Below are 27,395 nucleotides of genomic sequence, written 5' to 3' on the forward strand. Positions count from 1 at the left end.
TAACACACTGAAGTTCAGTGGAGCAGGAGGTCAGCATCTTGATTTCATAGAAAGACCACATGTAACTGCTGCCAGATTTCTAGGAAACAGCAAGCGTGTTTGTGACAACTTTTTTTTTTTTTTCCTTTTTCTCAGCAGTATTGAAGCTGTGGCTGTCTGAATATCTGATTGGGGCCTTATAAATTCGAACTAGGAAATAACGTACCCCGGGATAACTAAAGCATCCCAGAATTTGGCATCAGGATCTCTACTTGAATAATTTTTAAACTTTATGACTCTTGAAAAAAAACCAAAAGAATGTGTAATGCGCTGCAATGTACTTACAGTGTTACACCACTGAGAAATACGAGTCACTTCACCCATCTCGTTGGGCTTTGGACCCTAACAGCTGGAAGTGGCCATATAACAAACTTCACTCCTTGTTGATGTTTGTTTTAGGAGAAGCACCTTTTCTGTCTAGACTCGAGCAGTTTTGAAAGCCTTTTCTCTGTCACGACCGAGTGCAGCACTGAAGGGGTGTGGTGCAATTTAGATGTTTAGACTTGTGTATAAAGTGAGAAGGCCTCCCTGATGTGTATGGGAGCATTAAATTGGGAGGACTTGGAGAAGTTTATGAGATGGAAGAAATGAGTTTAGAGTTGTTGGTAGTTTATTGCTCACAGTTGCTGTTAGAGTGGAGGGGAAACTTTGGTGTGTTTTATGGCGGAGATAATTCTGTCAATTAAGATTCTGCCATTATGGCAGCTTTTTCATGATTGTAAGACTGTCAGCCCTGTGATAATACTCTTTTCTTCCCAACAATAGTAGCATTTTAAAGAACGAATTTGAATGCAGAGGGAAGGGCTTCCTAGACTCAAGAAAAAAAAAATCACTTGTGAGTTTAAACCATGTGGAAGATACTGCTGTCTTTAAAAAGTGTTGTGAAATTGCCTTCTATCATTTGAGAAAGATGTCACTCAAAAAAAGAAATCTTGCCTTTTGTAAGACAAGTTGGGAAATGTTGATTCCCTCTGAGGTGGTGTGTTACAGGTAGAAAAGTTTCTGTTCTTTGTAGAGAAGTGGATGCTGGAATAATCTGCATACAGGAAAAACACAGTGCTCCTAGACTGAAGGTAGAGTCAGTTTGGATGTGTCTGCACTGTGCTTCTCAAGCGTGGGTTTCTTAGAAGCCGCATTCACTTGGTGCTGACCTGTGTCCCATGCAGAGCCAGCTCAGAGCTGAAGACAGGTATGGATGCATGCACATACCGCCGAGGACTGGGGCTCGGGGGAGCGCATGCAGCTGGCTCTTCCCCAGCTGCCTCGGCACGGCGGCATGCAAGGGTGCCTCTCCTCTTTTGGATCTGTGCTGGCCCCAGGCGCTGTACCACAGGGTTTGCGTGGGGCTGCACCGGAGCCATTTGAGTTCAGCTGTTTCTCACTCCCATCCCTAAAAAAGACACTGCTTCATGGATATCTGTGGTGCTGTACTGGTAATTGTGAAGTGATCAGCTCACAAGTCGATAGTATTTGATAAAGTTGCTATTTGCAGCCTTGCATTTTCAGACGTGAGGTTCTTGAGGCCATTTAACCTGGTGGTCACTAAGTCCTCATCCTTGGCAAGAGGGGGCTGGCTGTTCCTGCAGAGAGCAGGTATGGCTTCTGCTTACAGAAATTTGAGTGTGAAGGCTGAGATTAAAAGCAAAAATTTTGTTATGAACACACTTACAGATAGTTTTGCTAATGTTTCTTGAAAGGAATATTTCTGGGTGTCTGTGGCCAATGTGTGAGACGTCATAGTGGGAATATTTTATTTCAAAGGCACTAGAATGGCTTTTATTTTCTCGTGTATGTGTATCTTTAATAAGTGTAAAAGCAGGTGCAATATCTCCTTAAGTAAAGAAACACTCTGCGTGTTTTTATAAGTCTGGCAATGATGACACGCTTGCCCTCACTGAGAACACTGTTCAATAATGAGCCTCACCATGTGCTCAAATGAGCTGAGCCAGACTTGCAGCTCTTTTAAGCCCAGCTGCCTGCAAACTTCAAAGACTTTGTGTCTCTTCTTCTTTTAAACACCTAAGGCTTTTGCAGATCTGATGAGCAACCTCTAACTAGGCAAAAAAACCCATCTAGACTATGCTTGTTTGATAATTAGAACTGAGATTAAAATAACCCAGAGAGATGCCTACATTTTGCCCAGATAAAAGGGTATTGCAGCAACTTCCCAGTAGCCTAAGGGCAAACTCAGACTAATTACTTGAATGAAATGGAGCAGTTGCAACTATTTTCCTGTTGAGTGCAGAAGCACCCTAACAGTTGCCATCTGATCTGCATTGACTGAATATAAACAGGTTATAATCCACCGATTAGCTATGTGTCTGTAACTGCTTAGGTCAAGATAGGCAGTACCGTTGTGGGACTGATTCATTTTCTGCAGGCGTTTTCATTTTAGCTACCACTGCTCATGAATTTCCGGGTTGGAAGGTAAGAAACAAGTGGTTGCTGCTCCAAGACAAATCTGAGTAAGACGGACAAGTCACCTTCTCTGACTGACAGTACACAGTAAATCCAGCAAGGATGGATTTCGTGGCAGAGCTTTAGTGTGAGATACAAATCCGACTGTTCAGCACGTATTGCTAAAGTGCCTGGCGTTAGGCAACAGGCTGCTTGTAACATCTCCCTGCTGTACACAGAGCTGGGCATGTGTGTTAATGATGCTACAAAATCCTAAATTTGGGGAAAGTACAGCGGTTAAAAACAAAATAATAAAGGAGAGTAACTATTACACTTTTGAAATATGAATTTAATATTTGACATTACATCTGAAATTAATATCTCAAAGTGTTGCTGAATCTTGCCAGGCTGCAGTACTGATTGCGGGAGCAGTAGTTCGTCCAGGCTGAGGTCGACTGTTGCACAGTGGATTGCTTTTGCATTATGTAGTAGCTCATCTGAGACAAACACATGTTACTGTATTTAAAAAAAAAAAAAGAAAGAAAAAAGTACTTCCTGGATTTTCCCCCCTTTGTCATATCCAAGCTTAAACTCGGCAGCGTCTTTTATCATCTCCCTTTTTACTGTCATCCCTCATTTTGGGGGAAATAGTTTTTAAGCCTCTTGGAGCAAACACTCATAGTCTTTATGTGCGTTACACTTGTGCTCCTTGCAGTGTCTTACTGTAAGACGTAACTAACAGCAATGCTAAAATGACTTGGTTAGAATTCAAATGCTAACTGTCTCTCTTAAAATAGAAGCTATTTATACTGCATGTAAGAACAAGTGTGTGGTTCAAATTCACTAAAGACTTGTTCGTTCTACAGTGTCACATACGACTGCGGCACACTACCTTAAAAAGGCTAGCATGCCGTAAGTTACTCCTACTGCGGGGAAGGAACCTGTGGGATAGGTGATGTATTTGAAAAGCAAAGGAAATACTTCTGCTTTTCTGCTGACCTTTCCAAAAGATGTAGAACAGACATATTAAAAATTATTATTGAATTCACATACGTGTTATTTGGTGGGAGGGACTCCACTGTTCAGCACAGAGTACTCGCTGCTTCCTCAGCGTTATGCCAGCTAGAATTATTTAAGGATATAGGCTGCCATTCTGCTATTGCCCAATTAAGTGTGCGGTGTCCTGAGACTTGCTAAAACACAGTGAATCGTCACAAGTTACGCTTTTTCTGGTGCTCTCCAAGATTATTTTTTTTTTTAAGCCTCTTAAGTTGGGAGAGGAAGGAATGTGAAAAGATATAGTCTCTTTTGTGGTGGTTTGTAAATGCAAAGTAGGACTGAGTGGCTAGAAAAATATTTAAAACGGGTGAGAATTTATGCTATCCAGATGCAAAGAGGTTTTTCCAATTTATTGGGGAGCTAAATGATAGATGTTATTGAGCTGTGAATGTCAACTGAGAGTAGAAGAGACTTGTATACCTCTGTGCTTAAACAAGTTTCCTTCTCTTTTGGTTAAAGATAAAGTTTTGGTCCTTCACTATAAAATTAGGGCACAACAATAAAAACATGGAATTTCAACAGGATCACTAGTAGCAGAATTTGACCTCATGCAATAAGGTAAAAGCAAGTAAAGGTGAAATTTCAGGCCTGGCTTTTAAGCTTTTAAAAATGAATTATACAAATGCCAGAATCTCTGCTTATTTGCAAAGGATTTAAAGCAGATCACCTTGAAATAGGATTTGTTAAACTAAATATGACGAGCAGGTATTTTTGGTGACAGTTTGCTGTGTAACGCTTGTCACGCTACAGAAGCTCACTGATTCCCTTCACATTTTAGGTCCGGCGGTTGTTCCTCACCAGTACTATGGAGTTACGCCCTGGGGAGTTTATCCAGCCAGCCTCTTCCAGCAGCAAGCTGCCGCGGCCGCCGCTGCAACTAATTCGGCAAATCAGCAGACCACTCAGCAAACCCAGCAGGGCCAACAACAGGTGAGGGGTAGGATGCGTTGCACGTTGAGTCACGTACAGGGAACACAGCAGCTCTGAAGAATCCCTATTTTTTTTTTTCAATGACCGCTCCTGACACTCAGTTGTGAGTGAGGAGAAGAGCCTTTGACCTCTCTTAAAAAAAGCAAAAGAAACACCTATACGTTCCGTTACGTCATTTATGCATCGCACACATGGAACATAGCACGCGTCCATTTGTGGTGGTGAATTATTGTGTGTTAATGCTTTGGAAAACAAATAATCTCATCAGTTCGAACACCGCTGAGCGACGCAGGAGCAAAGACGCGCCGTTGGCGTGCGAGCAGAAATCATCGTCTTGCTATCTGTTTTTGTGCCCATCGCTACAACTTGAAGGCCATGGAGATGATGATAATGTGTGTCAAATACTATATGTCAGTAAGTGTGCTCTTATCTTCAGGGTGCCGTCCAGTATAGGATGCTTTTTTTAGTGAAGACTAGCTTTAAAAGGGTCAAAGTAACAGCAAAATTAATTAGTTTGGTATCCGCGTGAGGACTTGAAGACAAAAGATGAGTGCAGAAAGAAAACACTGAATTTTCTATTTTTTAAGGCGAACTGTGCAGCTGTTTGGCTTTAGTCTGCACAAAAATTTGGAGAATTTGACACCTAAAAGGACAAAATTAATGAAGTTAGTGAAGGTTTTTCATATGATTTGCTGTTACCCCTTTAAGTGTGTTAGAGATTAATAGAGACAGTGTTAGAGATGAATATTGAGACATTTATTGAGACATAAACAACAGGAATTACCTGTTGTTTAAATGATATTTGCTTTTTTAAAAAAAAACAATGAAGAGATCACACTGGGAGCTGATAAGGGGAAGTTTTTCCTTACATACTTTGTAAATGATGTGTGCTTGATGGGGTTTGCACCATCCACCTCTTCTGTCTTAATCCCTTGGCAGTGACAGCATATTGGATTATATAGCCTGCACTTTTTCTTGTGGTGAAAATTGTTATGCATCTTGGTGATGAATCACTGTGTAATTTCTTGTGCAGTTTTGGGGTGGTTGTGTTTTTTGGGGTTTTTTGGGGGTGGGTTTTTTTCCTTTTTTTTTTTTTTTTTTCCCCCTGTAGTTGGAATTTAACTAGGTTAACTTTCCTAACTTCAGATAAGTAAAATAAACATTTTAAAAGTCTGGTATTTAATCATAGTTGTGCCTCTGATGCAGATGACACAAATGTGAATCTAGCAGCTAGTGGAGCAGAAAGTGGAAGCTGAGAGACTGGTACAAGAATTAAATAGGGAACAATGATTTTCCTCCTTTACTATGACGAAAAGCCATCCTAAACATTTTATAAAGTCGTATGGGAGTTCAAATTGTTAGCTTGCTATTTAAATCAGCATTTCTTAAAAAAAAAAAAATCCAGACTTTCAGGCTAAACCTGCGTAATTAGGTTAAACGCTAGAAGGATGAGAGGCATCCCACCATCCTTGTTCTGGTTCTTGTTCCCCTCGCACACGCAGTTGGATATGCTCCACTTTCCTCCTTTCAGACCGTGGAAGGGCCCGTAGGACGGGTGTCAAGAGGACTTGGGCTTCTGTTACCTGGCCGGCTCTCTGGCACAACCCCAGCCAGTTTGTCTAGTATTTGGTTAAGCGCTGGTCCTCGCCTGGCGTTGGCTTTATCGGTCTCTATCCCACAGTACTTCCTGCTTGGAAACAAAATGGGTTTTGTTATCCTGCCGAAAAGTGAGGCAGCTCCTTTCCTGTAGTAGCACAAAGCCTGCCTTTCTGACCCTCGTGCATTTGACATAGCAATTATAGAAGATAGCGATTGGCAGCTGAATTTACTAGCTTCTGCTTTGAAAACTAAAGCAAAAAGCAGTGTTTGGTAGTATTATAAAGTCTTTTCAGATAATAAAAGCAGAGAGGTTTCACACCAACGATTCTGGACCAGTGATCAGGAGGAGAACACTTTGCTCCTGACAAAGTTAATCATCAAACCTCCCTGCGTGGCAGGTCACAGACAGGAGCGTGTTGAACAGACCTCCCGCACGTACCCGTGCGCGCAGGTAGAACGGCATTAAGAGCGTGTTAAAGCCATTTATGTGTTGGCATTCAAACCGCGAGCCTTTCCCTGTGAGGGAGGTGTGTGCTAAGAGAGCTTCTGTAAAGGCTTAGGCTATTAAAATAAAAAATATCAATCATCGGTAGGCTTTATAATATTTTTCTTTACTTTTATAGCTGTGAAGCAGGCATGAGTGGGGATCGTGGGTATTGTTTTTAATGCAAACCTTCCTCCATAAGAGGATACAGGGTATATTTTTTGGATGAAATTTTTCTAAGAAGTGCTGAGGCAAATGTTTTGGAAACCTAGAGCGATGATTATGGACAGTTGATTTGTGATGTTTACAACATCTTAATAGCGTATTTTAAAAAAAGCCAGCATTTCACTTCCTGCAGCCTGCCATCCATCGCGTATATTCTGTACAGTGCCCTCGCACAGCGCGTGCTTACCAAGCAGCTGCAACTTGTGAGACTCCCTAGGCTGAAGAGTTCACGTTCAGGCTTTGACAGCGCTAGCGAACTCTGGGATGCACGTCTAAATCGGTTAACTTCAGGATCCTCTCCCGGTTTCTCAGTGCGCAAAGTCATTTTTTCCTTTTAATAACTTCATCGGGTGACACACACGATGTTACTTTTTGCGAGAAGACATGCAGAGTACCAAAGGATGGCTTTTTTAATAAGCTGACCTCGCTAGTGGGTGCCGACTCTTGCATCACCACTTTGAGTAAAAGGCTGTTGCAAACAAAGCCTGTCACAGGTAATTACAGGAAAGGTCGGTTTGCCATCTTCCCTTTTGAGAGCAGCATGTGCTTAAACCACAAGAGCTACATATAAAAGACGGTGTGTGATCTTTGGTCATTATTTCCAATGAGTAAGTGCTGTGTCACTGGGTCGCTGTTTTCTACGGGGGCTGCAAGCTTGGAAAAACCCATGTCACCTCGTGTCATCAGCCCCCAGCTCCTAAGTCGGGCTTTTTAAGGTTTCTGCTCAAGTGGGCTTTCAGCAGTGCTTTTGTAGCAGAGATAAAATGTTACCTGGGATGGCGCAGATGGCTTGCAAACACTTCTAACAAAGGATGAGTACTGAAGGTCTATCAAGAAATGAAAGAGAACAGACGATGAAGCGCTTCCAGATTATGCTCAGTAAGCCTGAGAGGGGATGTATTATTTAAATTGGGTCTTCTGCATTTACCCATGGTAGTAGTGTGAAGGCTTGTGGTGGCGAAGGCAGCTCTGTCCTGAGTCAAGGCGGGGTTGCCACACGCTAGTTGTGACAAAGCGGCCGTTGTGTGCAAGAACTTCAACTAGACTGCTGCTGATGCTCCTGCAAGCGTCTGGCGATTGCGGCTTGCTCCTGGGTCCCAAAATAAACAGATCGATGTTCCTCTGTCTTCTCCAGGTTCTACGCGGAGGAGCCAGTCAGCGTCCTTTGACCCCAAATCAGAACCAGCAGGGACAGCAGACTGATCCGCTGGTGGCTGCTGCAGCCGTCAATTCTGCCCTTGCCTTTGGACAAGGGCTGGCAGCGGGGATGCCAGGTAGGGGCTCCGTGGGAGCTGCAACTTCTCCAGTGCCCAGGGAGATCTAAGAAAATTATATCTTGTGTCTCTGTGTGGTGTCACGTTTGCCTGGCATTCAGCAGTGTTTTGGTTTTATTGTTTTTCAGTTTTAATCTGTGGGTATAGACGGCATTTTCGAGAGGCTGTTAGATGTGAACTACCTATGCAGCATTTCAGTTAAATCAGGGTTTAGGTCCCTGTGCCACAGATGAAAACAAATGTTCCCAACTGTATTGCTGTATGGGTGCATTAGTTGTTCGCGTACTCAAAAGACTTGATGGCTCCTATTGGAAGTTGCTTTCAGATTTTTCTGGGGATCATGCTAGCTTATGTGATCTTTATTTTAAAACCTCAGAGTTATCTTAGTCCCATTCATTAGCCTTGTCTTTCCATCCCTGCCAGGTGCTTGCCTTTACCAGCATAAGGACTTCCCCTTCATAATTTCTTCCAGGCAAATACTAGTGGCTTAAAAACAAGAGAAGAAAACGGATAAAAAGAAGCAGGGTTTTATTGTAACTTATAATTCTGCAAGAGAGGAGCTACTGTATGAATTTTAGCTCTGATCCATGAGGCTGTGTGGTACAAATGCTTTTGACACTCAGTTATACAGAATATTACTGTAATGGCAAAGGGCAAACTAAGTATTTTTTGAATCATGTGGAAGTATGTCCTGCTGGTCAAATATAAGAGAACAGGGTTATTTCGGCCTCAGGTCTCCTCACTGGAAGTCTCTCATTGTTGTTACATGGGTTGTTTTTATAGCTTAAGAAGAATGTTGCTGTATTAAATTACAGAGTGAAATGTAACATGCGTGTTTTCAGGTAATCTGCAGATTTAGTTAAATCTGCATTATTGGGGTTTTGGGGGTTATATTTGCAAAGCAAATATTATAAATATTATAATATTTATAATATTATATTTGCAAAGCAAATATTCACGGAGAACGTTCTTTTTGTGACCCCACCATGGAGAATCACTTCACTCTTCTCCTGAAATTTTATTTAACTGTAGTATTATATAGTGAGGTACCTAAATAGCTATATACTACTGAAAATCTGTTGTTTTGTCTATCACCAGCTTATGTGATTTAAGAGTTTTTATTTATATATATTAAAGAATGTTTAATGATACATACCTTCGAAAATACATAATTAAGGTCCATGCCTTGTTTGCATGTATGTGCACACTGAACAACTTCAGCATACAGTGGGAGAGTTGGAAGTGCACTGTTTTCACATACATGAAAAGATCCAGCACATGTCATATTTATAAGGGAAAAGAAATAGTGCTGTGTATTTTAAGACTTTTTAAAATGTGTATAACTGAATTTACACAGAGGGCAATGCTAGTATACTAGGTTTGGGGGGGGGGGAGTCTTCTCTACCTGAAATTCTTACAGGCGTAAAGTCATAGACTGTTAATTTTTTTTTTTTTTTTTTTTTTTTTTGCTTCAGGGGAAGCACAGCTGTTATTGCTTTTTCTTTTTCCATTCAGAATTTCCTTTAAAAATGTTGCGCTGTACTCATCTGAAGACTTTGATCTGCCATGTATTGCGCTGCTGGTTACCTTACCTGTGCACCTGTAATTTGCCTCTTCAGGTTACCCAGTGCTGGCTCCTGCTGCTTACTACGACCAAACAGGTGCTCTCGTGGTGAATGCAGGGGCTCGGAACGGCCTGGGGGCCCCCGTCCGTCTGGTAGCCCCCGCTCCAGTCATCATCAGCTCCTCCGCGGCACAAGCAGGTGAGTCCCAGTCCCGTCAAGCAGAAATCTGCTCCGTCCCCGGCGGAGGGTGGACCTGAAATCCTCTGGGCTCTGCTGGCAATGATGACACACTTGCCCTCACTGAGATCCATTGCGGGGATTGTTGTTGAGAACATCCTCTGCGCTCGCTGTGGGCTGAGCCTCCAGAACAGCCTCAGAGAGGTAGCGTCGCATAAACTCTATTATTTTGCACGGTTTCATGACAGTTATTTAAATTTGTCTGCTGGCATCTAGTTTCCCACATAATAAAAGGTTTTAGCCCGTGTAGAACTCCCAAATGATCACCTTGCGTAAAATGTTACACGCCTGGCCTTTGCCATGAGTTTTTTTTTGGGTTTTATTAGGGTTCTTTGGGAGTTCAAGGCTTTAAAAGGAATTTTTCAGCCAGAATTTGTGCATGTAAGCAGTCTTTGCCAGTGTTCGTAACAGATTGTGAAATGGGCCTTTTGATTGTTTCCTTGTAGCTGTTGTTTATTTTGCTTTTTCTTTTACTTTGGAACTGGCTGAAAAACAAAAGTATTTGGTTTTGATGTTCTTAGCACCACAGGATTGCATTTTGTGTGCTAAAGGACAATTTTGCTTATTTCAAAACTTGTGTTTCTTAATTGGATATTGCAAGTGTGTGTCTGTATTGATTTGAATCTCAGATCTTAGGAGAAAGGGAACATTTTTGTGTGTTTGATCTATGTAGCTCTAATAATACAAACAGCAGTAATAATAACGGCTTTGCTGGTATTCAGTGGCTCTGCGCAAGACTTGTGGAGCTCAGATATAAAGTAAAGAGGCTTTATGCAGAGTTTGATGCGAAAGAGGGATTTTCATCTTGAGAGGAAATAAGATGATCTATAAAACGAACCTGCTAAGTTTTAACTTCCAAAACTGCTACAAAAATGGATTTTTCAGTCTATGCTTCCAATTACTTTCTCTCTAGCAGTTGCAGCGGCTGCAGCTTTGGCCAACGGTGCAGCGGGTGGCCTGGCAGGAACGACAAACGGACCATTTCGCCCTCTAGGAACTCAGCAGCCCCAACCCCAGCCCCAGCAGCAGCCCACCAACAACCTGGCATCCAGCTCGTTTTACGGCAACAACTCTCTCAGCAGCAATTCCCAGAGCAGCTCACTCTTTTCTCAGGGCTCTGCCCAGCCTGCCAACACTTCCCTGGGATTTGGAAGCAGCAGCTCTCTCGGTGCCACGCTGGGATCTGCGCTGGGAGGCTTTGGGACAGCAGGTAAGAACAGCAGCTTCTTCACGGGGAAAAAGGAGAGAAGCAGATAGCTCCAAATGCAGCTAGCGGGCTTGTGAGCCGCTGGAGCTGGCACTGGTGCACCGAGCTGCTGAGCCCTCCTCTTCATCCATCTGAGGTTAAATGAAAATTTTTCTTTGGGGACTGCTTTGGCTTCCAAAATCTGCAATGCTTTCTGGTGAAACTTCTTTTACTAGAAGATATATTAGAAGTACCAAATTTGTTTTGTTGCACACCTTATCGGTTGTCCCCTTGTTGCTACAGTCTAAGTTTTTAAACAGCTTTGAATTTCCTTGCCTTTACCTGCATGTGCTTGATGGAGATACCGGACAAACAGGAATTGGCTCCAGAGTGGTATTCATCTGTGTGCTAACTCTTACCTCAGAATAATGGCTAAGTAACTTTTCATGATTTTAAAAAAGCTGCTCTGAGGTGGTTTCCATACTTTATTCTGGGAATTGTTTCTATCATACACCAAAAAAAGTCACTTATTGTGGTTGCAAGAAATGTTACATACCTGGTTTGTTTTGATTTGTTTGTTAGGCAGTTGGAGACAAAGATTTTTTTTCAGAATAAAACCAAATCAGAAAGATGTCTGTGGGTTGGGTTTTTTTCCTTAGATTTGTTTTTTTTTTTTTTGAAGTAGAACAATGGTTTTAATTACTGCTTAGTCTCAGAGGTAGTAATTATGTCCTGAACTTTCCTGCTTTCATCAGTGTGAAGGGCAAGTTAAAACATGCCTTTTGAACCTGCTCTGGCAGAAAAGACTGAGGGACATACTGTCCAAGACTGAGGGACAAACTGCGTCAAATCACAGTTTTAAATAAAAGTTATTCTAAATATTTTTCTTAAACCCAGCCTGAGAATTTGAACCATCTTGCATTCAGGTGAACACAGCAGTCGCTTCTTCACTTCAGTTTATTTAACTAATTGAATTCAATTACTAGTTTGCTCAATGCCAAGATGCACAAACTTGTTTTCCCTCAATCGATGAATAAAAATGTGAGGCTGTTGCTTCTAGAACTTGTGTGCAGTCATGAAGAATGATTAGTTCATTACAGTTAACAATTTCACTATTTATTAAGCAAGATTTTAATGCAAAATTGATTCCCCCCCCTCAAGTTGACAGTGCATTTGAAGAGTTTGTATTTGACTATCGAGACAAGTCCTCAAAAAAATGTTGAGTTTATGTGTTAAATTGAATTCTGATTTCCATCTCAATAAAGCTTGGTGCAAACAGGAGCTGTTTTCTGATATAATGAAAGGTGAGCACAAGGATTTCAAGTAAATGTACACGAAGCTGTACATGCTCTTAAATAAACATGAATAGATAAAATCTCACGTTGGATTTGTTTTGGCTCTAATAGCCAAAGAATAAATATGAGGCAATGCTTGTAGGGTGATCTAATATCTTCTGTTAAACTAAGTGATATGCTTAGGGGAAAGAGCTTTGAAGTATACAAACCTTCTTCTGAAGGTTCAGAAGCAAAGCGTTAAGTGTTTGTGCCCACCAGCCAGCATGTTCGCTGTCGTTTCATTCTGTCACTTCCTTCAGGTAGACTTTCAGCTTCTTGATCTTTCTGCTTGTAGATTTTTTGGAGCTGTATTACCGATGTGTTCTATTGGTATAAAACCTACGAAACTATAAATGCAAAGACAGGATTCAAGCTGATTTTTTAAACGGAGGATTTCTGCTTGATCATTAACAACGTGGTTTTAATTAGTGCATTTCATTTGGGCACATGCAACACCCTTAGGAAAACACCAGCCTGGTGCAATACAGTTGTAGTAGGTGCCGCTGTACTGGCTCTCCAGCCATCCAGTTGTCTCGGGCAGCTTGTTGACGTCACACAATTTTACTCTCTTCCTCTTTTCAGTCGCTAACTCCAACACGGGCAGTGGCTCCCGCCGAGACTCCCTTACAGGGAGCAGTGACCTGTACAAGAGGACATCCAGCAGTTTGACACCTATAGGACACAGTTTTTATAATGGCCTTGGGTTTTCCTCCTCTCCTGGACCTGTGGGAATGCCTCTGCCCAGCCAAGGACCTGGCCACTCTCAGACTCCACCACCTTCCTTATCTTCACATGGATCATCTTCAAGTTTAAACCTGGGTAAGAGCCACAGTGCCACTGTCCCAGCACTGCAGGTTACTGCTGTGCTCTCCCTTGGCGCAGAGATGCGAACACCCCCCTGCTGGGTAGGTGAGATACCTGCTGCCAAGTTGCTGCTCTTGTTCCGGTGGCAGGGTCCCTGCTTTTGCAGAAGAAGTTGGCGAAACACTGAAGCAGGAGTTGTAGCACCTATGTTACGTGTTTTGTCTCTCGCAGTAGTTCAGCTCTTGAACAGGAAGGTTTCTGTATTGCCTCCTTGTTTCCATAATCTTGTATCCGTGATCCATAATCTCTAAATTATGGATAACATTTCCCAGTGTTTGAAAAACAAACTGTTTTTCTCGCGCAGATCTCGGTAGCAGCACCAATTGTTTGTTATCCTTGAATAAAATGGATACGTAGGGCTGATCCTTAAACTTGTCAAATGTTTTAAAATACCCATTAAGTTTTCAATAATAGATTAATGAGCTTAGAATACAGTTTCTTCTTTTAACCAAAATATGCAATGTTATCTGGAGCAGTACTTAGCTTTTAGCTGAGGATTTTGTGAGTTTGCTTTTGAAAACTTCCCATCAATGTGGCCTTATCAAAAGCGCATTAGTGCATTGGGAGAGGTTTCTTAATTTTGGTAAGATACATTACTTTCTGCAAGCTACATCTTCTGGAAGAGCTTCTAGTTGGCCCAGAGCTCTTACACATAATAAAGTAAATCTTTAAAATAAACAAAGCAAATATTAAATAATAAAGTAATGCTCATCTGAACTTCCTGAACTGTTCATTTCCAGGCCTCATAAACAAACAAGATAGGATATTTGTTGCATCTGCACCAGATAATTTAGTACTTGCTCAAAGAATCACTATATTTTGGTTCTGTCATGTATCTGTCTGGATTTAACAAAACTTTTGGTTATCAGAACAGTTTTCCATGCGTATACACGCTCATCAAATACTATATTTATCATGTGTATTACATGCACATGTGTTAAATTTGATGCTGGCTAAAGGTTAGCATGGACTGGTAATAAATACGATTTTTTGAGATCAAGTTCAGATTTACCATCTTTCCTTGTTCAGAGCTTTAATAGAATTGGAAGGGTTTTTAGCTTTATTTATGCAGCTGTACAGTCCTTAAGCTGACAGTTAAACAGCTACAATAAATTAATGCTGAGGACTAACCAGATTCCAAATCTGGCACTTGAAAAAGTCCGTTGCCCCTGCAGGCAAACAAAAGAATGAATCTTAAAAACTGGATCAGAGAAAGGTTGATCTGTTTGAGAACAAACTCTGGAAAGAAAGCGGAGTTACCATTTACATAAACGGGTTGTGCCCCAGAGCAGTTAGCGTGGGTCTTCCCATCTTGACAAAATATTCCTCTCCTTGTAGCCAGGTTTCCTCTGTGGCTGACTTCGTGCTTGGTAATGCTGCAAGAAAAATCTCGTGTAGAATAGCTCTGCGTTTGTGTGGTTTTCACCTTGAAATCCGTAAAAGGTCATTTTAATTTAGGTTCTCTTTCACCTGCAATGGAAGACATAAGACATGCATTGTTTTTCGTTATAAGAAGCTTGAGGCTGACTCCTCTTCTATTTGGGAGTGATATCAGAAGTAGTCTGTGATAAAGAGGGTGAGGATTATTTCTAAATAACTAAAAATGAAAGGGCAGATGGGAACACCCAAACGTGTTGTTTGCAAAAAGGGAAATTAGAGCAGTTGGGTTTAGAACCATGTCCTACCACTGTGTTACATGGGGGGAGACAACCTGGGGGAGTCACTTCAAGTAACTTTGATTTCAGGGTTACACAATGACATAAGAAGCTGGCATTAAATCTGACTTGCAGTCAGCAAATCTGTGGTTAAATGCAGTGCAAGTTGTGGGTTTGACTTTGTCACGTCTCATGGATGCGCAAGTCGATCATTGGTTAGGTTGGTGTTTTGTGTAAAGATGGAGCTCCGGCTCTTCGGGCTTTATGAAAGCTCATAGCTGTGAAAAATGGTGTGTATTTATCAAGCTAGGTTTTTTTCTGGTGTTGTAAAGTGACCTTGTGAAACGTCTGGGCAGTCACGAGTACCTGAAATAACCATGCAGCCACTTCTTACAAAAAGAACTACTGGAGGAGGAAGGCTGAGCTAAATACATCCTTTAAACTCCAAGGTGTATGTAACATATGCAACTGTGCATAGCTGGGATAAAGCAACTGTAAATAAATATGCACTTTCAGGTGCTAAAGCAGCAGGGGCCCTTTTCTTCCCCAGTATTGATGAAAATTATAGAATTATAAATTACAAAATTTTTTTTAAATTATAAAATTTCATTTTAGCCAGGTTACACTTCACATCAGTCTGTGTAGACCCACGAGCAGTTTTTGTCAGCCCTTGTGTGTGTAGCTGGCATGGTCCCAATAGGAACGCTTACCACACTGCAGCCTGGGCCTGAATGTGTCCAACTGTGGGTTTTCCCAGTTTGGAATTCCCAGTTTGGAATTTCCCAGTTTGGAATCAGGATTTGCAGCGGATAAGTAATTACTTTAATTTTATGATTTTCTTGCAGGAGCTGCTTGGGAGAGAGCTGCCCCATACTGTAGTCAGCCTGTAATTTAAAAGGCAGGATCGGTGGGAGGAAGCTGATACATGCACGTGGGAATTTAATTTATTAGAGGGTCTTTGGGAAAACTGGCTGGGAGGGGATAACCAGTTAGCTGTGACCGACTGGGAGGGCTGTAGGGCTGTGTCTCCTGGGGCAGCTGGTGGCACACGCCGGCACTGGGCTGAGTGGGGTGACAGGCTGGGGCAGTGACGCTGGGGCTTTCTCGGGGGCTGCTGGCTCCCACCCTTCCCAGCCCCGGGGAGGCAGTGGGGTCCCCTTGGCTGGGCAGGCGCTGCCTGGTGCCTCTGCGCTGAGCCCTCACGGGGGAGAGCAGCAGGGACGTCTTCTCCGCCTGCGTTCTCTCAGAGCCATCTTTTCATCTTCCTTTTTTTCCCATTGTTCCAGCATTTCTCATACCAGGAACTCCTGCATTGCAGCGCAATTTGAGGGCCTTGTAAAAGTCCCCTGGAAGCTTGCTTAAGAAATGCTTTGTTTTCAGACAGCAGCCTTGGTATTTCTTCCCCTGTGTTTTCTTTTTGACTCATCCTTTCATTGTCCTTTTCTTTCCCTGAAATCAGTCATTCTTTCAGGTTAATGTCTGTCTCAAGTGTCGCAGCATGGAGATGACTTACCCTTTCAAAATAGGAAACGCTCAGTTGTTACGGCCACGGCGTGAGTCTGAGTAACGCGTCCGCTTTGGAGTCCCCAGGATAGAGTCTGTCCGCTTTGTCCTCCCCAGATACAGATTTTTCCTGACATATCCCAGACACTTTTAAGAAAATATGGTCGATATATTCAGACACAGAACCACAGCACATCTGTCCCTTCTATACAACCTCTGTGGAGTGCATACAGCACTGGTTTGCTGTCATATGTGGGTGCCAAGTGCTTTGCATGGGCAGCGTGGTGTTAGCACGATAGGATGTCTCTACACAGTTGGCCGACCCCCTTTTGAAGTTTGTTGTAGCTGAGGACACAGGAGAAACGATCAACGCCAACATCTTGCAGGAGTCCTGTCCCTTCTTTGGGGTTTTTGCCCCTTTATTCTGCCCTGCGAGCTTCGGGAGCTTCCAGCTTCTGTGTACTGCCCTTGAACAGGGAGCTGTTTCATTGCAGTTATTGCTAAGATCCCACTGAAGTCTGGGATCTGGCAAAGTCACTGTATTCCCAGCCACACGTTGGCATAAAGGAACTTGAGGTGCTCCAAGGTTTCTGGCCTTTGGTGGTTGACAGATGGGTTTCAGAAGTGCTTGCTTGATGTAGGAAACCGTCCCCCACATGGTCTCTCTTATATGTTGAACACTGTATGGGGAGACCTGCAGTCAGCATCTCCATCAGAAGAGAGACGGGTAGAAAACTGGACTAATTCGTGGTTTATTTTGAATCTCCAAAAAGGCCAGAAGGTTTTTCTCAGAAAACCTCTGACAGAGAAGACTTTGTCTGTACAAACTGTGCTTTCCCTCTTGACTAAGAGATAAGGCATAGGTGATAACAGTGTGAGTGCTAAACCCTTTCCTCTTACAGCCATTTGCAGACGATCAGGAACTGGTTTTCCACTTCAGCGCGTTAGTGCTATGACTCTTACTTGCTCCAGGCTTTCAAAAAACGAGTGGTAATTCTGAGCTCTTGGAATAGCAAACGTCAGTACGCTGTTGCTCAGCTTGTTGCTGTTGGGTTTCCTTTATCTGAGAGGTGATTTACTGTTCCTTTGAATATCCTGGTCCTTCCAGCAGTAAGGAATATCACTTGGTCACTTTTCGGAGTTCTTGCTTAATTAAGAAGTCAGGTAGATAGAGGAGATGATGGCCACACCATTGGCAAGGCAGCATAAGAAAGATGTGAACAAGAAGCTCTCACGTCTCCTTCTCCTCGAGGTTTGGCACCAGCTCTGGAGAAGTCAGAAGACGTTTGCCCACCTTGGAGACAGGGGAACTTAATTAAGCCATTATCAGATACTTAATTCTTATATAGTGTTTCCTGCACAGGAGCTTCCTTCAGGCATTGATGGCACAGGAGTGCAGTTCACTCAGCTCTTTTTTTATTTTATTTAATATTTTTATTTCAGACACTGTCATGTGCACGGCTGCCAGAAGGTCTGTTCTCTTTGCAGACAGCCCTACCGATGTTTGCCTTGAAGATCTTCCCTCCTTTGCAAAGACTGCTTGCAGCTGGTTTTTTTTCAGGTGGCTTGCCCTCGCTGCCTCACCTTGGCCTTTCAGGTGGCAGGTTCCCATGCAATAGGAACATTTTTCTTGGGAGGACTTTGTCCCACCCAGGAAAAACCGTACTCGCTCAAGGCATCTTGCGGTCTCTGACCAGCAGAGGGATCCCGAGCCCTGCAAGAAAGGGAAGAGTCCTCTGCCATAGCTCTGAAGCAAATTTCGAAAAATTACAGGCAAGGAAACAGTGTTTAAAGGTTTAAGTTGGTTCCTGTCAATGCTTGCGGTTTGCTAACTATGTGATGCAGTTACCTGTTCCCCATACGTGTTACTGGGTAACTCAGCAGCTGTCTTAACGCAAATGAAAATCTTTAGGGCGTTTGTGAAAGCACAGGATTTTTTAAAGTATTTATTGTTTTTAAATTTATTGTTATTTACCCATATGTAATAGTGATTTGGTTTTTTATATCCAAAATTTTTGTACTTGCTTCTTGCTGCCTTTTTCTTATCTAATTTTGCCTTAATTCTGTCCCCACCCTCAGTATGCTTCTTTTAAGTCAGTCCTTTGCACGGCAGCAGGATAGGTGGGAAAAAAACTGAGGATGGAGGATAAGGTAATTAGAAACAGCAAGTTAGCAAGTGGTGGAATTGACAATTTGTCTGTTTTAGACAGTTTTGACACAGAGTGAGGAACAGAAGTTGTTACAGTCTGTTCTTTGCTGAATCTGTAGCTGATCCTAACAATACAACGGTGCCATGCTAAGGAACTACGCTTGAACATGTCCCCATCTAAATTAATTTGGGGGCATCTCACTTAGCGTAGTTGAGAATACTTCATAGTTGAACCATGTCAGAAACCCGTCTCAGTGGAAGAGGAGTAATTAGAAGTAAAATGGCATGCACAGGTTGTAAATTAATCCCTCGGCCGCTGTAGTTCACCTTGTGAAATACCCTTGTTTTTATGACTTGCAGGAGGGCTCACAAATGGGAGCGGCCGTTACATCTCTGCTGCTCCTGGAGCTGAAGCCAAGTACCGCAGTGCCAGCAGTGCCTCCAGCCTCTTCAGCCCCAGCAGTACGCTCTTCCCTTCATCTCGCTTGCGCTATGGGATGTCTGATGTTATGCCCTCTGGCCGAAGCAGGCTGCTTGAAGACTTTCGCAATAACCGGTACCCTAATTTACAGCTGAGGGAGATTGCTGGTCACATCATGGAGTTCTCCCAAGATCAGCATGGATCCAGGTGGGATTAAAAACCTTGTGCCATGGGAAGCTTTTGGGGCAGCTGCTCTTTGAGGTAGCGTCATTTGCGGCTCACATCATGTCCTGAAGCAGAGAGAGGCAGAACAGGGAAAAGGAGGTGTGAAAAGCCAAGTAGCGTAATGTTCTGACTCTTCTTTTTAAAGATTGTTTGGGTACACATGCTGATAGTGGGCGTCCCTTCTCTAAAGAGGAGCTTGCTTGCTTCGTAATTTGCTTGCTAGTCCCATTGGCATAGCTTAACTCATTTTAAAGAGCCGCCTGGACCTGAGACCTTGCTGTGTTACTCTCTTGAGATCTGCTTTGCTTGGAATGAGGAGATTTTTGGGGTACCAACAATGACTTGTGGCCATGGACCTCATGGCTGCGACCACCTGAGGTTTCAGATAACTGGATAGGGCAAATATGTTTTAAAGATTTTTGTTTTGTAAGAGCTCCGTGTATGAAGATTTTGAATGGATTTGTATTAACAAATGTGTTGCGGGCATATATGCCAGTGGCATCACACCAGCCCTATTTTTCAGGTTTATTCAGCTGAAACTGGAGCGTGCTACCCCAGCAGAACGTCAGCTTGTGTTCAACGAGATCCTCCAGGCAGCTTATCAGTTGATGGTCGATGTATTTGGAAATTATGTCATCCAGAAATTCTTTGAAGTAAGTCTGCATTCCCCTGCAAGTCTTACTCAGATGCCTGCTGTCCTGAGGTGCTGGATGAGCTCATAGAAATCCTGCTTTTTGGCTAAAACGATGGATATCTGTCAACACTGATGTCATCTCCTCCCTGCAGGCTGCTGCATCATTCCTGTTGGGGTGACTGAGGTGTGGGACTCATAAAGATTCATCTGAAAAGTAACACTTTGCTTTGAGATGCAAAAGGTGTAGGAATAAATAGCAACATTTCCAGGAGATGTAGGTCCAACAAGACTTTTCCAGGATGCTGTGCTGAGCTGTCAGTACTCATGTATTTAGGAACAAAAGAAACTTTTCCAGTGGACAGCATCCACTGGAAGAAAGTGTTGTGTTTTCATACTAGGAGGTTGGGCAGACGCTCATCTCCCCTTCTTGAAACTGGTCTGTTCCTTCTTGAAACTGGTCTGTTCCTTCTTGAAACTGGTCTGTTCCTTCTCCACCAAGCCTTGGTGGTTCTTTTATGCAGTAATTTTACAGCAACCCTGTCAAGGGTTAGTGAACTGGCACATGTCACCCCGGCGGCTCCAGCACCTTTGACTCTGGAGTTTGTTTCACCTGTGTCAGGCATGTCTGCCACAGAACAGGCGTCTGGCTTGTGCCTGTTCACGTCCATTGAGGTGTGGTTGGTATCTTCTTTCTTTTCAGTAGGCACGGTGTTTGTTTAGCACTTCAGCCTGACAGCGTGGGAGGGCTGCTGTGCCGCTTGGCCATGTGAGGGTTTTGTGCTTGTAGTGATTGGTTTTCATCTCCCCAGTTTGGCAGCCTGGAGCAGAAGTTAGCTTTGGCAGAACGTATCCGTGGGCATGTTCTGTCCCTGGCTCTGCAGATGTACGGCTGTAGGGTGATCCAGAAGGCCCTTGAGTTTATTCCCCCAGACCAGCAGGTAATTGTAAGTTTCAATTTTAACTTTCTTCTTGATGTTTAACGTTCCTTGCCGTTTGGTGACCTGAACTGCAACCTTCTGTTCCTCTTGTGGCTGGTTGTTCTTTTGGTTTGGTTTATGGCATGTTTGTTACATTTTATGTGCATGATAAGTTTGTGACACCATTCTTGAGTCTCATTGTTATCTCCTTGTTCCACTTAACTGGCAATGGTATTGGTTCTCTCTTAACTCCCTGAAATCAGATTACGTATGTAGGGGAAACTGAGAATAATAGTGAATTGGAAGATACTTTTAAATCCCTTGAAGGAAGCAGTGCCAGAATTTTGCCTTTAATATTCACTGAGATACCACTGCTTTGATATGTGGGTCAATATTGTGCTTTCCTGCAGTGAGATGTACGAGGAGCTCCTAGTTCCTGTCGAGCCAGGCCTGGCATTGGAGAGATGTGGATGATAGCCAGAGTCCCGCTCAAAGCTCATTAATAAAGGAATTCCTCTAGGGTGTTATGAACAATGAATTAAGATGAAAAATATGCTAGGCAAGCTAGCTAATAAAGGTGTAAGGAATTGTAATACAAGAATCTCAATGTAGGTTATTAAATTAAAAAACTGAAACGGGCTTTAGGAATGCACGTTCCCTTTAGGCCGAGCCTGGGCTAAGCTGCTGACACACGTGTCAGCAGGGCGGTGGCCCAAACTCTGGCACTTCTGGTCCGAGGATTTACTAATTGTCTTCTTTCAGAATGGTATTTTTGAGTATGCTGTACTCCTGAAATGCCTGGGTTTGTATCAGTTGCAAAACTGAACTCGTCCAATTTTGTAGTGTCATTAAATTCCCAAGAACTGTCATTCTCTGTTTTCCAGTTGTGAATCTCTTAGCCTGCATGTGTGTTACTTTAGTCATATCTAAACCTTACCTTCTTGGTTTCCTTAATTATCATACAATATTACCTTGCTTATGTAAAATACTAGCAAGTTCTTATCCCAGTGCTGAGCCCATTTTAGTGACATATGAAGCTGATACCTGAAAAGCTTGTGAAGTTTGGGCATTTTAGATTTTTTTCTCTTTCAGGGGAGCAGAGGAGGGAATGGGGGATGCACAGTAAAGTGGTGTATCTGTAAAATTTCTTAAATTTGGATACTTAACTTGTAAGAAGACTCTCATGTTTAATGAAATGAGTGCTTCGTCGTCATTTCGTAATAGTATTTTTCTTGGTAGTTTCTGTAGCACAGCAGGCTTCATCTCAGCGCTTGGCCACTGGAAAACTTCCAGTTTGAAATACATCAGTGCATCCTTCATACCTTTCATACTCTTTACCACGTTTAGCAGTGAAAACTTTGCATTTATCAGCCGTGAATCCTGGTGGTGCTTTCTGTTTGTCTTTCTCTCCTCCTAATAGAATGAGATGGTACGGGAGTTGGATGGCCATGTCCTGAAGTGCGTGAAAGACCAGAATGGAAATCATGTGGTGCAGAAGTGTATTGAGTGTGTGCAGCCTCAGTCCCTGCAGTTTATCATTGATGCGTTTAAGGGACAGGTAAGTCCTTAACCGAGATACTGACTCTCATTCTTTGTATTCTTATATGTTGCTTTGAATAGCATGAATAGTCTAACTTGTTCAAATATTTTAAATTTTAGCAAGCATCAGTTGAAAGGTTTCTGCAGCAACGTTAGGGAGCCTAGAAACTTTTTGGTCGTGTCCCTGTTATCATTTTTGTGCAGGTGTATCACAGTAAAGCATCCTTGTAAAAACCTGTTTTCCTGCAACATCAAGTATTTTTTTGACTAATGGAGGGGAAAACAAGCCTCTCATTAATTCATCTTCATAGTAAAGGTGGTGAGCAGAGTTTTGTGGTGGGCATAGTAAACTTTCATTATGATCCTCTCTGTGAGGATAGCTTAGAGGACTGCTGTTTCCCAAGGGTCTTGGACCAGGGGAAAAACATGAGTTTCATCTAGAAAAGGGCAGTTACTTGGGCTTCATTCTCCCAGTTTTTTCTTGGTATCCTCTCCTGAATTGATGTCCTGGATATTAATTGTGTAGGTGGCTTCATTCTGCCTGTAGTCAGCTTGTCTTCCATTACAAAAGCACTGGTTTGGGTGTTTTCAACTTCATTGGCTTTGGAGAGGGACTTTGAAGTATTGAGGGTTTTGCCACAGGGATGTGAGGATAGCCTGGGGCTATTGTAGCAGGAACCAGGCTTTATTAGTTTGGCTGCTCCTGGAACAGCTATGGAAGCGGGGACTTGCTTGGCTATGTCAAAACAAGCAGGATTCTAGCTGGAAACTTGCTCAACAGATTTGCTGGTTAGTTTAGCTTTGGACCTTCCACGAGGGAGTTAGGCGAGGCAGGAATACCTCTGGGAACTTGGTTGATGGCACTGACATTTCTTTGACCAGCCATCACAGTTTCATCTGAACTTTCATATGAAAGATTAAACTTACCACCTCAAGAGTATTTTTCTGCAGTTAATTGCACTTCAAGTCCTGTTTTCCTGCACAGTTTACTCAACAGTTATTAAAAATTTGTAGACTGTCAATTTAACTTCAGTGCTTGGATTTGGAACTTTTGTTAAGCAACCAAATAGGACTTTGTGCTTTAGACAGAAAACCGTACAGCAATAATAAAATGTGTTGTGTTCTTACCAACGGATTTGGTGATCTGTTAGAAATGAGAAAGAAGGTTCTTTGTTGTCACTTCTCCTAAGCACAGTTAAGGATTTTAAACAAATCCAAATAGTTGAGGAAAATCCTCTGCTGAGCATTTTTAACCTTTCTGGTTCATACCATTTCTTACATAGCTTAAAATACATAGCTGGGAAACAGTATGCTGGATTTATTCTTCTGAACCAGTGTTTTAACGCAGCTTCTAATAATGCCTGGCTGTCCCAGTGTTCTTTTTATTAATCAAGAGGCTTCACCATTTGTTTTCCTGTTTCATGAATGGGGAAGCTGAAGCACAGGTAGGGATGTGATGTGCCTGCGATCACCCAGTTAGTCCTGTGGCAGTGGGGAACAGATGTTTCCAGTTTCAGTTCATGCTATCTGGAGCTGCTGTGCTGCAAGCTGGCATTACCTGCCATGCCTGGGAAAAACCACCATGTGTTCATTTAATTCCAAAAGGTTTCTAGGATTGACAAAGACTAACAGACGTGTTGCTGCCTGTGCTTGCCTGTCTTTGTTGAACGCAGGTTTTTGCGTTGTCTACACATCCATATGGCTGTCGTGTGATCCAGAGGATCCTCGAGCACTGTCTTCCTGAGCAGACCCTTCCCATCTTGGAGGAACTTCACCAACACACCGAGCAGCTTGTTCAGGTCAGTGTGGGAAGGGGGAATGTGGGTGCTGTGAGATGCTTCTCGGTTACTGCTTTGTGTTAGGAAAGCTCCTGGCAGCCTATTTGGGGCTGCAGCTGTAGTGCTGCTGGGGTCCTCTGAACACAGGGACTCTGTTCCTGAGGAGGAATGGGAAGAAACATGGCAGACAAGAAATGCATCACCACTAATTGTTTTGGCTATGTGCAAATATCCAGCAGGTATCCAAGTTGTAGTTACTTTCCTTTTTGAAAAGGATCTTAAGTATTGCATGGGTGCGTGTCCTAATGCTTCACACCAGAAGTTACAGTGCAAGTAAGATCTTAAGGAAGTTGATGCGAAGAGCTGGTTAATTCTAGGAAGAGAAAATGCCAGGTAATTGGGGTTCTTAAAATGTGCTGGTTTTATGCACACCCCCTTCCTGGCTGCCTTTCCTCTTCTTTGCAGTCCTTCCGAGAACTTGTTTTTCTAGGATTCTGGTGTTGGGGCACGATGGATATAACAGCAAATGAACCCTGTCCTGTATGCTCACGTATTTAGCACATAGAAAATGGGAAGAGGTTGGGCACGGAGGCGAGGCATTGGGTCATGCCTCTGGTATTGTGAACGGGGAAAATATGTATCTTGTGATCTGAATATACACACATTCAGAATATGAACAGGCATAAGGACAGTCTCCCATAGCTAGAATCATGGTGCGGCCCTCCAGGACATGTGATTTGGTATGTTTGAACCTGGAGAAAGCAAAGAAACTTGAAATAAGCAGAGTATTGACATTTCATGTTCAAGGAAATTGTTTTGTGTTTTATAATTGGTACAAAGATGTAGTATTTTACCTCCTGGTAAAACTCTAGAATGCACTTTTTTGTAGAAGTAGAAAGTATTTACATGATTTATACAGTAGATATTTTGATTAGTGTTTAGTTCAAGTTTGTAAATCTTAATGCACATGGGGAACTAGTTTGATATTAATGGTTCCTGTCCACGTTTTGTCACACACTTCTGCTGTCTCTCAAACAGGATCAGTATGGGAACTATGTTATCCAGCATGTACTAGAACATGGTCGGCCTGAGGATAAGAGCAAGATTGTAGCAGAAATTAGAGGCAACGTGCTCGTGTTGAGTCAACATAAATTTGCTAGGTATGAATTTGTTCCTTAAAGTCTCCACGCCCCGTGGGAGCATGGACACATGCTGGAGTTGCAGAAGAGTTAGGGGTGGGGTGTAGGTAGGTGAAAGGAGGCAAAAATAACTTTTTGCTTAACAACAGAGTGCTATTTATAACTGCTTGTAAACTGGCAAGGTAAGTTTTACTTGCAATGAAGGAGGATGAAGATGTAGAAGAGTAGCTCTAATCCAAGTTCCTGAACTTGACCAAGGGTTTTGTGTGTATTGGCTTTTTGTTTTGTTTTGGTGTTTTTTAAGCGGTCGCTATGCCTTGGATAATAACATGCCATCGGAGCACTTCACTGCCTCTGGGATGCTGTGTCAAGCCACAAGGGAGTTTGGGAAGTTAATGTAGCAACGATTCTTTTTCATCCCACTTTTCACAGAATAATCTGTGCTTTTTATATGCCAAGTCTCACAGTCCTTTTTGAGACACATGCATAACGATATCCTCTTAGGGAAGCTGCAGCAGTCCGAGGTTGTTAGTCCAGATGTTAGAGCTACATGTGGGTAGAAGCAAAATCCAGGTACCTTAGTGGATGTCAAGACAAAGCAATACTTTCCACATTTGTAAATTCCTTTTGTGTGTGTTTCTAGCCTTTTGAACATGAAGGCTGAGCTCTTCAGAGGCTCAATATTCTTTTAATGATTATTAAAATAGTGCTTTAATACTTATAGACACAAGGGAAGTGTTACATTAAGAAGAATTAGAAGAGCGTGGTCTTAATGTTGTTATTTCAGATTCTTCCTCCCTGACTTACCTTGCTCTTTTTCTAAACTTCTTTCCAGATGGAGCGTTAATTAGTGTAGGATGTCCCCTGAGCTGAGCACTAGTTGTGGCAAACCACTTGGTGATTTTATGATTCAGTCAGGGATGCAGAAGATAAGACTAGCAAAACTCTCCATCCCCTTTCATCTATCCTATTTAACTTGGCTCTCTGGAGAGCAGAGACTAGTCATCCAATATATTCAGGAATTTTGGAAGTTCTCTGCCTTTGCTAAGATCTTTTGTTCCTGAATAAGCATTTCCCTGTTGTTCTAACCTTGGACCTCCGTTCCTGTTGAGCTCCAGTACTGAGAAAACCAAACAAAGAACAACTCATGTGCTTCTCTAAGGGCATGCTATGAGAACAGATGCTGATCTCAAACACAGCATCATTGTAGAGATGCACAAATTTGGGTGAAATAAAACCTGAACTGGTCCTTTACCCAAATTCCCACTCAGATCCCAAGTTCCTTGGACTGCTCTTCTGTTTCACATTGCTGAACTTCTGTGCCAGCACATATGTCTCTCCCAAATGGTCTGCCCTTGGTAGAAGCACAAGAGATCTCCTTGGGGTTGAATGAAGAGCCCAGTAGAGATGATGTGTGCTCACAGATTGTCCTTCTTTTATTGTTACAGCAACGTGGTGGAGAAATGCGTTACTCACGCCTCCCGTACGGAGCGTGCCATGTTGATCGATGAGGTGTGCAGTATGAACGATGGCCCTCACAGTGCCTTATACACCATGATGAAAGATCAGTACGCCAACTACGTGGTACAGAAGATGATCGATGTGGCAGAACCAGCTCAGCGGAAGATTGTCATGCACAAGGTAAGCAGCTGCCGTCGATTGATAAGGATGTAAGGCTTGTCACTGCCACACTGGTTGCGGAGAGAAAATAAGGCTGAGATGATTGCTTTTGCCATTAGAATTTCCTAACGACGGAGGTATTTCAAAGTTGTGTGTTTCGGTAGTAGCTGAAATATGAAAATGTGAAATAAGGAGATGCCATTTGGATGTAAAACTAGCTGGTTGCTTCTAGCAATCTCTTCTGACCTAGTAACCTAGTTCTGCACTCATGGCATAGCAAACGCTGCTAAAAAATGCCAAGACTTAACTGCAGCAGCGCCATCGGGTTGGTGCCTTGCGAGGGACCCTCTGAAGGTCTGGCGATGACGACACACTTGCCCTCACTGAGAACAGCGTTCGCTGATGAGAGCAATTTTATGCGCTCAGTGGAGCCGAGCCAGACCTCGACACACCTGAAGCCCGAGCATGGACCTGCTGGTTGCGTTTGAGGGCTGCCAGCGCTGCCTTGTCACTTCCCGTCCCTGCCTTACAGCCCTGATCTGGACAGTCAGGCTGGCTGGTGACACCACGCTAACGGGGCACGTTGCTGTAGCGTCTGAGCCTGGAGCCGTTAATCAAATTC

The 27,395-nt window shown here is 42.9% G+C and overlaps 1 protein-coding gene and 3 non-coding genes across 16 annotated transcripts in view; all 4 read left to right on the top strand.

The window, feature by feature from the left end:
* Positions 1-27,395, top strand: part of PUM1 (pumilio RNA binding family member 1) — a 78,003-nt gene that overhangs the window by 45,822 nt on the left and 4,786 nt on the right. For 7 of the 13 annotated variants that reach the window (XM_072885452.1, XM_072885457.1, XM_072885458.1 and 4 more), the window contains 12 exons: positions 4,274-4,425; positions 7,869-8,007; positions 9,627-9,770; positions 10,723-11,019; positions 12,912-13,148; positions 18,861-19,128; positions 19,670-19,799; positions 20,590-20,724; positions 22,118-22,255; positions 23,910-24,035; positions 25,053-25,174; positions 26,602-26,794. In XM_072885452.1, the coding sequence (XP_072741553.1) occupies positions 4,274-4,425; positions 7,869-8,007; positions 9,627-9,770; positions 10,723-11,019; positions 12,912-13,148; positions 18,861-19,128; positions 19,670-19,799; positions 20,590-20,724; positions 22,118-22,255; positions 23,910-24,035; positions 25,053-25,174; positions 26,602-26,794 (2,081 nt within the window). The remainder of the gene's footprint in view (positions 1-4,273; positions 4,426-7,868; positions 8,008-9,626; positions 9,771-10,722; positions 11,020-12,911; positions 13,149-18,860; positions 19,129-19,669; positions 19,800-20,589; positions 20,725-22,117; positions 22,256-23,909; positions 24,036-25,052; positions 25,175-26,601; positions 26,795-27,395) is intronic. The other 6 variants (XM_072885455.1, XM_072885460.1, XM_072885464.1 and 3 more) reach the window with 3 other exon arrangements.
* Positions 1,906-1,989, top strand: LOC140662264 (small nucleolar RNA SNORD103/SNORD85). The gene has a single exon (XR_012046033.1). It is a non-coding gene; the product is annotated as a small nucleolar RNA SNORD103/SNORD85 (small nucleolar RNA).
* Positions 9,845-9,920, top strand: LOC140662266 (small nucleolar RNA SNORD103/SNORD85). The gene has a single exon (XR_012046035.1). It is a non-coding gene; the product is annotated as a small nucleolar RNA SNORD103/SNORD85 (small nucleolar RNA).
* Positions 27,129-27,214, top strand: LOC140662265 (small nucleolar RNA SNORD103/SNORD85). Its single transcript, XR_012046034.1, has one exon. It is a non-coding gene; the product is annotated as a small nucleolar RNA SNORD103/SNORD85 (small nucleolar RNA).

Source organism: Ciconia boyciana, chromosome 21, assembly GCF_034638445.1.
Source record: "Ciconia boyciana chromosome 21, ASM3463844v1, whole genome shotgun sequence".
Classification (NCBI taxonomy): Eukaryota; Metazoa; Chordata; class Aves; order Ciconiiformes; family Ciconiidae; genus Ciconia; species Ciconia boyciana.